General features: G+C 39.5%; 1 protein-coding gene across 1 annotated transcript; it reads right to left on the reverse strand.

Annotated features, from left to right (window-relative positions):
• Positions 1-2,166: 2,166 nt before the first annotated feature.
• Positions 2,167-5,449, reverse strand: LOC149816710 (non-specific lipid transfer protein GPI-anchored 31-like). Its single transcript, XM_089987256.1, has 2 exons — positions 5,035-5,449; positions 2,167-2,529 (listed from the first exon to the last, which is right to left on the reverse strand). The coding sequence occupies exons 1-2, from the start codon at positions 5,366-5,368 to the stop codon at positions 2,339-2,341; spliced, it is 525 nt and encodes a 174-aa protein (XP_089843382.1). The 5' UTR covers positions 5,369-5,449; the 3' UTR covers positions 2,167-2,338.
• Between the last annotated feature and the right edge of the window lie 5,428 nt (positions 5,450-10,877).

The following is a 10,877-nucleotide window of genomic DNA, read 5'->3' on the forward strand; positions in this document are numbered from 1 at the left end:
CAAGCCCTCTAGATGCAATCAATTTTGAAAGCCACCATGCCTATTATTATTTCTGTCTTGACATTAGTTAAAAAAAAGGCATGTTCTGGTTTGGTCGATTATTATTTTTCCGAGATTGCATGGATCTGAAAGTATCATGTCCGTAAAGCAATGACACAAGTTGCTTATATATAAGAATCGAGGGTTTTATCATAGAAGTGAAAAATGCCTCATAAACCTTGTCCTAATCCATTAAGTAAAAAAATGTTTGCACAATCAACGACAGATTTGAGCGGCAAGTTCATCACAAGATGTGTTCTTAAAAGCATCAATATACTAAAAAAGCAGAAGATTTTTCTTTCAAAAAGTTTATAATTTTGAAGGAGATAACACTCATTCTTGAGAGTCTAGGGCAAATGCTTCCTCAAGGGTCGACCATACTTGGGAAGCAGCGTCAAGGCCAACAACAAATCTGAGCACATCCTCCGATAAAGTATCAGTGATTTATCCTCGGAGAAGTTTATCTGACTTCCAACAAAAAGACCATAATTTTTTTTAAAATAAATTGACAAAAGTGCTCTACATTCCATTCCAATTCTATTGAAAAAGAAAGAAGTTTTCCGCTAAAATTATTATAATTGCTAGGACCACTTAGAGTGAGATATGTGTTTCAAAATAAGGTCAGTAACACCATGAATATGCTTTAAGATATTGTGAGTCAGGATAAATAAGACTCACAAAGGAAATCAGGATTTTGAAGCATTAAAATAAATGATTTTATGAGTTAGTAGAATAAAAAAACACATGAAATGAAAATTAACAAAAAAGTTTGACAAAAATGTTCTATGATACACTAATGTAGTAGACATGAGAAATATATCGCTGATTGAAATGGTGCTTGTTGAATGAGGTAATGGCATGCCAGCAAAGTGTCATTGGATAGATGAATGCATTGCAACTAAATTGACATATCTACAAGATTATTATAAGATTCACACTCCTATATACTTCTGTAAGGCAACTAAAGTAGTAAAAGAGAATATGTATATTGAGGCATATGTTAAGCATAGAGTTACTAGGAATGACAAAAATCAGAAATAAGTATACCGAATTGCGGGAGTACTAGTAATAGGAAAAACAGGTAAGTTGTTGAAGATGTTTTGCACATACTGTACAAGAACTATCAAAATATACTTGAGAAAGATCAACAAAACTAGTGTGAAAGTGTTGCTTTCTCATTTGGGCGAGAATTGCAAGAGGCTCTTGCAATTCTGATTCACTCGGCAACAAATCACATTTGATACATTCTCTGACAGCAAATTTTTTCACCTTTGCGACATGGGCTTGTAGGATCATTCTCTCATAACCTTTGCATGTTACTGAGGTGATTGGTAACCTCCAGTACTCACGAATTTTCCTTTTATCTTTTTAATTAAATTTTTTTCTCCACACATGAGCAGCAAAACTGGAGGAAGTTGGTTTCCTGATATCTCTCCAAGGGATTTTAGGTGGACTCAAGAATTAAGAATTCCAAAGTGCTACCCACGATTATAGCAGGATATCTCTCAAAAGATATAGCTTGCTATCATAGATGCAAAATCTCATTTGCCTATTTCGGCAAATATTTAGAAAGTTTTGATGACACGAAGCCCATATCAGGATAGCATTGATTACAATAATCAATCTAAAAGTAATATCAAAGGAAAATGATTATCCTTGGAAAGATCACCGGAAAAAATTTCTTCTCCAAATTTGTTATTATTTATTTATGCTTAAAATATATTTATATCTAGATCATGATGGACCTCATGCCACAACAAATAGGTTAAGAAAGTTTGAAGTGTGAAAGTGAAAAAAAAAAAGTAAGAATAAAAATTTTCAAGGTTATATGCGACAATGTGAGATGTTGGTGTTTTTTTCTTAACCATAACATAGATTAAATAAGTGCAATTTTGAAAATTTAGTATTTTTATGCTGCAAAATTAGGTGTCAATTTGAAAATTATCTTGCCATTATCAATCACAAATGCAGGAATAATCAAATAACAAGATAATAAATGTTGCCATATTCATAGTTACCAAAAGAAAGTAACTACCGTATTCAAAGGAAGCGATTCATGCTGCTGCCCATAACCAGATGTAAATGCAAATACTAAGGATAATGATAGACAAGAAAAAGAACATCAAATATAACAACGCTTCCTTTGATTCTCTCAAAAAAAACAACGCAAACTTTGATCAATTAAAAAAAAAGAAACTCAATAATACTGTGTCCAAATTCTGACTCACCTTCAGTTAAAGTCTCCATAACAATCACAAATGCCAACGAGATTCTCTAAAATAAAAAAGAAAAGGGGAACCTAATGATAGGAGACCAAGGCAAGTCCTAAAACAACACAGAGCATGAGAGAGGAAACAGTGACCACATTGCCGCCTGAGTGACCTGGTGATGGAGCCAGGCTCTTTGAGTTGCTGCCACCTCCATTGGTTGGTGGGGTTGCAGGAGGAGAAGATGCCTTTGGTGATGGAGAAGATTTTGGGGCCTGGGGAGCTGCAATCCAAATTGGAAAAAAAGAAAAAAGAAAATGTCAAGTTGTCAACATCTATCGCTAGAAATAGTCTATACAGATAAAAGATGAAGGATCAAGTTTTTCTGACTTCCTCTTCTAAGATTGTTTAGGAGAAAAAAGAATGGCATTATTGTTTCCTACATTCTTTCAAAATATCCAAGTGCAATAAAACAAAACAAATGTAGCCCAAGATGCATAAACTAATTCGTTTATGGAAACCAAGCATTTCCTACATTATTATCTTTCTTACATTCATGTCTTTGACTGGTTGGTATTCATGAAATATCGCTTCTTTGATAAAAAAAGGTTTACTGAATTTATCTCTTTCCCCCCTTGAATAGTCTATATTTGATCTGGGGCTTGGAAAAAGTTATCAAAAACTGCTAATCATCCAAAAAGTAGTATGTCAAATTTTTAGATAAAAAGTTGAGAGCATTTTACTTATAATTATACATTTCGTTCTTGTAATATATTATATCTCTCTCTCAAAAGCATGAGAAAACAAAAATCAAAATAACCATCTTTGCAAAATGAAAAAAGGCTCTGTTTTAATTTCTTTCTTTTTTATTTCATATCTTTAGAGAAGACATTACACTAACTAGTATCACGAGAAAAATAAAGAATCAATATTCCAAGACCAGAAAATACCAAGAGTCGGAGCACCAACACCTATAGAGAGAGATACCATCGTCAGGAAAAGAGAAGAAAAATAATAGTAACATTAAAAATAAGAAGAAACAAAAGAGCAGCAAAAACTGTAACGCAGCCACCCAAGGTGGGCGATTACGGGAAGAGGGGAATGCGTTTCCCTTTTCCCCCTCCCACGAAAATTGGTAAGTAGGAGAGGGAAAGGGGAAACACCTTTCCCGTTAATGGCAGGACAGGGGTGATGGGGGTAACGAATGCCCCTCACCCATGGCTATACTTCTTAAATCGATCAGAGAGAGGGCGAGAAACGAAGAGAACGGGAGAAGAAGAGAAAGAGGCGACAGGTAGGTCCCCCTCTCCCTCTTGTTTTTATAAATACAGAGGTTCCCCACGGTTGCCTACGAGTTACATAGAACCCTGTTCGTGCCTCTGGTAAAAGAACTGTGGAGGAAGAAGAAAAGGAGGGCCCCGCAACCGCCGACAATCCATGATCGGCAGCAACACCGCCCCCATCTGCAGAAGACTGCAACAGTCCCGCAAAAATGGCATTGCCGGAACTGCGGTAGACCGAGCATGGCAGACTCGGTCTGCGTTTTCTAAAGACGAGTTAACCATGCCGAGCTGGGTCAGAACAGACCGAGCTATGATTCGGTCTGGGCATGCTCGGACCGAGAAAAGCTATGGGAAAAGAACCGAGTCAGATCTGAGTGTTCCAACAGATCGACCCATTCGGGTCTGTATACTGTGATAAATCAACTCGATCTGATCAGACCGAATCAGATCTATTTGTTTCAGCAGAGTGACTCGGTAGACCGAGTTAAGTTTATTTGGCTATAACAAATCAACTCGGTATCAAGTCGGGTTTGTTTACTTAGCAGATCGAATCGGTCAGGTCAGACGAGTCGGTCTGTTTTCTTGTCAGACCGAGTCTGAATTGTATTAAGGGCATATCTAGTTGGGTTTGTTTTTTTGAACCAATGTGGGTACCCTCAAGACCAATGTGGGTACCCTTAACACAAACAATTCGAACTTGGTCTGACAAAAAAAACAGACCCAACACGTCTGTCTAGACCGAGTCGGTCTGCTAAGTAAACAAATCCGTTACAACAAATGAATCTGAGTCGGTTTGATTCGTGTACAGACCCCACCCCCATTCTCCATTCTGTCCGTCAAGAGTCGGTCTATCCAATTACACTCTGCCTATCAAAGATATTTTTTTCTTTTACCATGGCTTGGCTAAGTCAGACCGGGTCCACTCTGCTTGCAGAAAACGCAGACCGAGTCTCTCATGCTCCGTCTGCAGCAGTTCCGGCAACGCCATTTTAACCGGACTGCTGCAGTCTTCTGCAGGTGGGGGTGGATCTGCTGCGATCGCCGATTGCCGGCTGCTGCCGGCCCCTTTTTTTTCTTCCTCCACAGTTCTTTTACAGAAGGCAGGGACTCCTTGCACTTCTGCAACTCGTCGGCAACAGCGGGGTTGCCTGTGAACTCTGTATACATAAAAACAAGCAACCAGGGGGAGAGGGAGACCTACCTGTCGGTAGGCGGGTTGTGTCGCCTCTTCCTTTCCTTCTCCCGTTCTCTCCGCTTCTCGCCCTCTCTCTGATCGATTTAATATGGGGAAGGGGGAGCCCCCCATGGCTTTTATAGCCATGGGTGAGGGGGCGTCCGTTACCTCCTCATCCCTGTCCTGCCATTAACGGGAAAGGTGTTTCCCCTTTCCCTCTCTCACTTACCATTTTAGTGGGAGGGGGAAAAGGGAAACGCATTCCCCTCTTCCCGTAACGGCCCCAGGAGGGAGGCTGCGTTACAAAAACGCTAGTGATTTACTACCGTACCTGAGCATGCGCTAACTGAAGGAGCGGTAAGGTTGCAAGCACTAGGAAGTCCAAGGGCCCTGGTGGTATTGAGGGGGATGCCGAGGTTGGCACTGTTCTTGAGACTGTCACAGAGGCAGAGTGGGCTCTGCTGCAGCACCGACTTCAGCCCCGCGCAGCACTTCGCGTCGGGCTTTGCCTCCATGCTCCCATTCTGCACGTACGTCAAGCAGTCGGCCATCGTTACTATAACCAACGAGCAGTCCGGCGCCGGCGCCGGCGATTTGGCACCCTCCGCCACTGCCACCACCAACACCACCGCCAACATGGCGATCATGGCTCTGGTGCTCCCCATCCCTCAGAAATTCAAAAGTGTTCGACGAAATGACTCAGAGAAAAAAACACAATAATGTCCTATAAAGCTGAGAGGGAAGAATGAAGGTGGAATCTAGAGAAGAAAGAAAGAGGGGTGGAGTTTATGCATATATAGGTGAAGGTGGTTCAGAAGATAGATATGAAAGAGGGGAATTAACGATAAGGGATGAGTAAATGAGCGTTTGCATTCAAAATCCACCAACTCAGTTGGTGGGTGACACGTGTCCTTTTCAAATTTGTTGCAGCTGCAATTTACAACGTATTGAAAACAGTGGCACGGTTTGAGAGACTCGGTCCTAGTCAATCAGAGTCTGGTGTTGACTTTAGGGGTACATGGTTTGTCAGTGGGTGCAACCTACACTGGGTTGATTAAGTGGCATGGACCAACCGCAAGTATGTGTGAGCCAGCTATTGGTCCAAAGATGGTTGAGATCAACCGGCTTGGGGCTAGACTTCCATTCTCGCCATAGAGTTCAAGCATTGTGCAGAACTCAAATGGGATCTAGCCATTCACTCATTTGGTCTATCTGGTCTTAGCCCACTTAGTTACATGTCGGCCATTGACAAGATAGGTCCATATGTTCGAACGACTTGTTGGTTTGACAAAGCCTTCACCAGGGTCGTGGTTTGAGAGGCAGGTCAAATTTGGATAGGTCCATGACATGAACCGAGCCCTTCCAGCAACAACACAACTGAACCCATTCCACACAAATTTGACTCGAGTCACCAACTATGAAACGGTTCATCCTTTTACATGACTACCTTGTCCAACTCTAAACCATGTTTTTTTTTTCACTTTTCCTACTTTGAAAAGTTACATAACAACAATGGCAAGACCAATTTAGAAAACCTTTGGTAACTTCGTTTCAAAATTTCTCCAAAGAGAAAAAAAAAGAAGAAAACCTTCATGATAAAATAATTAAAAAATGAATGCTTCATGATAAAATAATTAAAAAAAGGAAAGCAACGGCAATACCAATCAAGAGGGGGGAGAGCATTAATCGAAAGCCTACCAGAAAAACAAAGGGACTAACTAATTTCTTCGAATGAATCTTCACATATGTATTGTTTTTATTAATAAAGCTCTATCTATTAGGCTTTATTTGAAGTAATAAAAAATTCACCAATGTCATGCATGACCATACATGGAGATATGCACGTGCACACGTCTGACATTAGCACCACAAAAGGGCTGAATATCATTATATCTCTCATGCATTATGTAATGAAAAAATGTAGGAAAGGGAATAACCTGTTATGAGTTCATTGTTAATTGAGATGCAGAAAGCATGTAACACAATGGCTCTAATGATGATGCCCACTAGAAGTTGTGGGCACCTTACTTTTTCTTTTATTTTTTGCTTTTATAATTTGTAGGACATCCACATTGGAGGACTTTATGTTTTCCACTTAATGATTCATAGATGGGCATGCATGTCATCCACTTGATGGTTGAAGGATAGGCATGCGAGGCAAGAGGGGATGCGTCATTTATCTGGTCTATCTATTATTATTTTTTTGTTAAAAGGACTATTTTTTGTAAATAACATTTATATATGGCTTTCTAAACAAAGCAAGAATTAGAATAATTAGATAAAAATATAGCAATTAACTCTTATCCTTTTCTCTCTCTCTCTCTCTCACTTGTCTCTTTTATATATTCTATGAAGTTTTTTAAAAAATCAAGAGATTTTTTTTGGATAATCCTAGAGAAAAACCGCCATCACCGGTCACACATTTGCCGGCCTCTAATTGGTAAAAACCTTGAGGTCCTCGAGCTTCGAGAGTATACCCAACTTCGACCTTGCAACAAAGGATGTCACCCTTGGCTTTCAAACTTTTGACATCCCACCAACTTGGTGACATTCACAAGTCTCCCTTACCAGATGAGCAGAAATAAAGAGAATTAGAACAAAAATAAGATTTTTTTGCTAAATTTTAAAAAGCCTGTCCATCATCTCCACTCTTTAATTTAGACCCTTTTGGATAATAGTAATATTGTCTAAGATATAAAGACGTGTAACAAGAGGGCATAGCCTCTAATCACGGGAGACCGAAAGCATGCGACGCTCCCGTGCAACGAGACACCACACTATGTTGGGTTCAGTCCTATCCCTCATTATTGGTGTGGGGAAGTGGATTAGCCACCCACTTGTCATTAATGCAGGAGAAGTTGAAGGGTCAGCCCTATCCCCTCATTAATGATGTGGGGAAGTGGAATAGCCACCTAACTCCCATTAATGCAGGAAGTTAAAGGATTAAAACCCCTTCGGTTTCTGGAATGAGTCTAGAAGGTTCATATCTAGAAGACTCTATGCCATCTATAAATAGGGGTGCAGAGGCTGTGTGCTGGAGGGAGAAGGGAAGAGTGGTTGTGTGCAATATGCAGAGAGAGAAGAAGTAAGAGAGAGAGAGTAGAAAGAAGAAAAGGAAGGAAGAAGGTTCGTCACCACGCATTGATCCTCAGAGAGAGGTGTTGGTTGTGGTGTGGGTTTTGACTCGGGTTGTGCACCCGAGAGGTAATCTTGTATTCATTTCTTCCTGTGATTTCTTTGTTGTTATTATCTTTAGCTTTGGGCAAGCTATTGGACGTTGTACTCTCTACATTGTACTCTCTACTTTCATTATAGTGGATTATTCTCTCTGTGTCACGTGGATGTAGGTCGTGTTGACCGAACCACGTAAACCCTTGTGTTGTGATTTGATTGTGCCTTTGTTAGATCCTATATTGTTTTCACATATTTTTTGTTATCTTAATTTCTCTACACACTATGCCCAATGCTGCATGAGAGAGAGAGAGAGAGATGTGCAGTGCAGGGATGAATACAACGAAGAAGAATATTGTGGATATTGATGTTTGATCAGTTCTCTAATTATCCAAGATTTCAGTGCAGGCACGTTAGGCAGAGACCAGAACTATACTGCATTCAGCCTAGCTCGGTTTTGCTTCCTTGATTGTGATGGAATCCGGAAAGACATGTCTCCAGAAAGGTATCCCGATCCAAATGATCTGTAACTAAAAACTCTGTCTCTGCCTAACCCAGCTTGCTAATCTAAAAAAAAAAGATCCTCGCCAACCACTTCATAAGATGTTTTCCAGCATGTACATGTTAAATTTGTTGGAGCTTAATCGTTTGAGTCTTAGCTCTTATAAGTTTTAAAATATTTGGATCTGGTCGCAGTTTGGATCAGGGTCCAAGTAGGCAGAGGATGCTCTCCTAATCCACCAGTTCCTGATATAAATATGGGTAGGTGTGAGCAGCGGGTTGTGAAGTCTGGTGCGCGAATCCAACCCAACTCATGCAAACAAAATTTGGGCCAGGCTTTTTTGCCCAAGTCTCATAAGACCTATGACTTACATATGAGTCAGGTTCAAGTGATCCAATGGTCCAACTGGTCAGCCTTGGGCACCAAATTGGGTTGCTACAACTGGTCAGCCGGGTCGGACTGGCTGTTACCATGGGCCATGGGATGTGGGTTGGAACTCCACTACTGTAAAACGATAGAGGTTGTTCACAGCCATGTTTAGAGGACCTTTTTTTTTTCTAAGTAGAAAACATCTTTCGAAATGTGGTTAGCCTTTCCTATAAACGAGAGACAGAAAAATGCTAAAAGATCAGGTGCAATATGGTTGCACAAATATTTGTATATTAAGCACCTGATCACCCTCCATCTTGGGGACAGGGCTGTCAGTTGTGGAACCCAAGGCCTGATGGAGGGCAATCAGGTGCTTAATGCACAAATTTGGTGCCATGTGATTGCACCCTATCTGGACTCCAGAAAAACAGTTGAATGATTTCTCTTTTCCTATTTTAAAAAGCAAATAATCTGTTATGAACATTTACAAAATGATGAGTTGAGGGTGTGGTTCTTCTGTCAGTTTTCTAAAACTCATTGTTTTTTTTTTAGGGAGATCATAGAATGACCCCGAGGGGGAAAACTCCGTGGCAGGGACCTTGCTTCCAGAACCTCTATGTTGGGCATTGGCTTATGCAAGGAGGTGACACCTACAAGATTCGAACCTTGACCACCCATCTGATAGCCAAGACCCAACCCCACTATGACAACCCCGTTTGGGGGGCAACTCTCGGATATGTAACGTGCATCTCATAATATTAGGGGCAAAACTCTTTTTCAAGAATGTAGCATGTGTTAACCTAATCCTGATTTTAAAGAATTAAAAAAGTAAAATTCTTGTTTTTGGTAGTTTGTTGCCAAAACTTATTAGGGAAACATTGTTTTCTTTTTTTGGGGGGGAGTTGCCTAAATTTACTGTAGGTGAAATAGTATTTTTTTCTGGTTGAAAGGTGATGGTAAAATTGTTCTTTTTTTGGTTTGAAAGGTGATTGCTCGCTTCTCGGATCTAAACCCTCCATTAAAAAGGCAGCTTTGGCTAATATCTTCTAATGGTGGTGATTGTAAAACCCCAAAACTTACCACCACGTAGTACGTGCATAAAATCATGGTTGTACACCTAAAAAATGTTGCTTGGGGAACGTTCTGTGTGTGTGTGTGAGAGAGAGAGAGAGAGAGAGAGAGATTTAGGAAACGGCCTGCTATCAAAGGGATTTCATCTTTCAATGATCTCTTCTGTGTACACAGGCCAGGAAAAAATTATGTTCCTCCCTTGGGTAGCCATTTTTCTGCCCATGAATTAGATTTAATCCATGAAATTTGATATTCATATAAAAAAATGAAATCTGATTTTGACTTTTTGTAATAAGTTTTGAATATTTTTTTTATATGAGAGTGAGACCTACTCTCTCCTTAACACATGGACCCATGCATGCAAGGGACAACATTGCCACCTTGGTTGCCATATATGACTAACATCTCTCACTTGGCCATGCAAGCCAAATCATGATGCATGATTTGGATTCTTTCACTTAAAAAAAATCTTTTGTATTTTTTCTTTTACCAATCCAATTAGATGTCTTAAGTAGATATATCTTAATTTCATACATGATACATCTTTTGAAAAAACTTTTTTAGATATGACTTAATTAAAGGATCAACAATCATATCAGCAGTAGACAAGTAATTGACTATAATTTTATTTTTTTCATTCATGTCATAAATATAGTGATATTTCACCATTATGTATTTGGTTTTAGAATTACATGTTTCACTCTTCATAAAAGTAATAGTTGTTTGATTGTCACAAAAAATTTACACTGACCCATTGGTTATATCATGCTTCAAATTATTGATGAAACAACTTATCAAAATGACAAAAGTGACAATAGCATTGCATGCAACATACCCAACTTCTTAGGTATGCTGAGCTACACAACCTTGTTTCTTACATGACCAAGAAACACCTCTTCTAAAGCAAAAAATATATCCAAAAGTGGATTTATTATCATTTCTACTACCAGCAAAATCAACATCATAATATTCAGTTAGTTATAAGTTATCTGCTTGAAAACTCAATTGCAAATTTTTTATCCCTTTCAGATATCCAAAAATTCTTTTTATTGCTTGTCAGT

The sequence above is a fragment of the Nuphar pumila genome, chromosome 14 (assembly GCF_984573655.1).
Source record: "Nuphar pumila chromosome 14, dmNupPumi1.hap1.1, whole genome shotgun sequence".
In the NCBI taxonomy this organism is placed as follows: domain Eukaryota; kingdom Viridiplantae; phylum Streptophyta; class Magnoliopsida; order Nymphaeales; family Nymphaeaceae; genus Nuphar; species Nuphar pumila.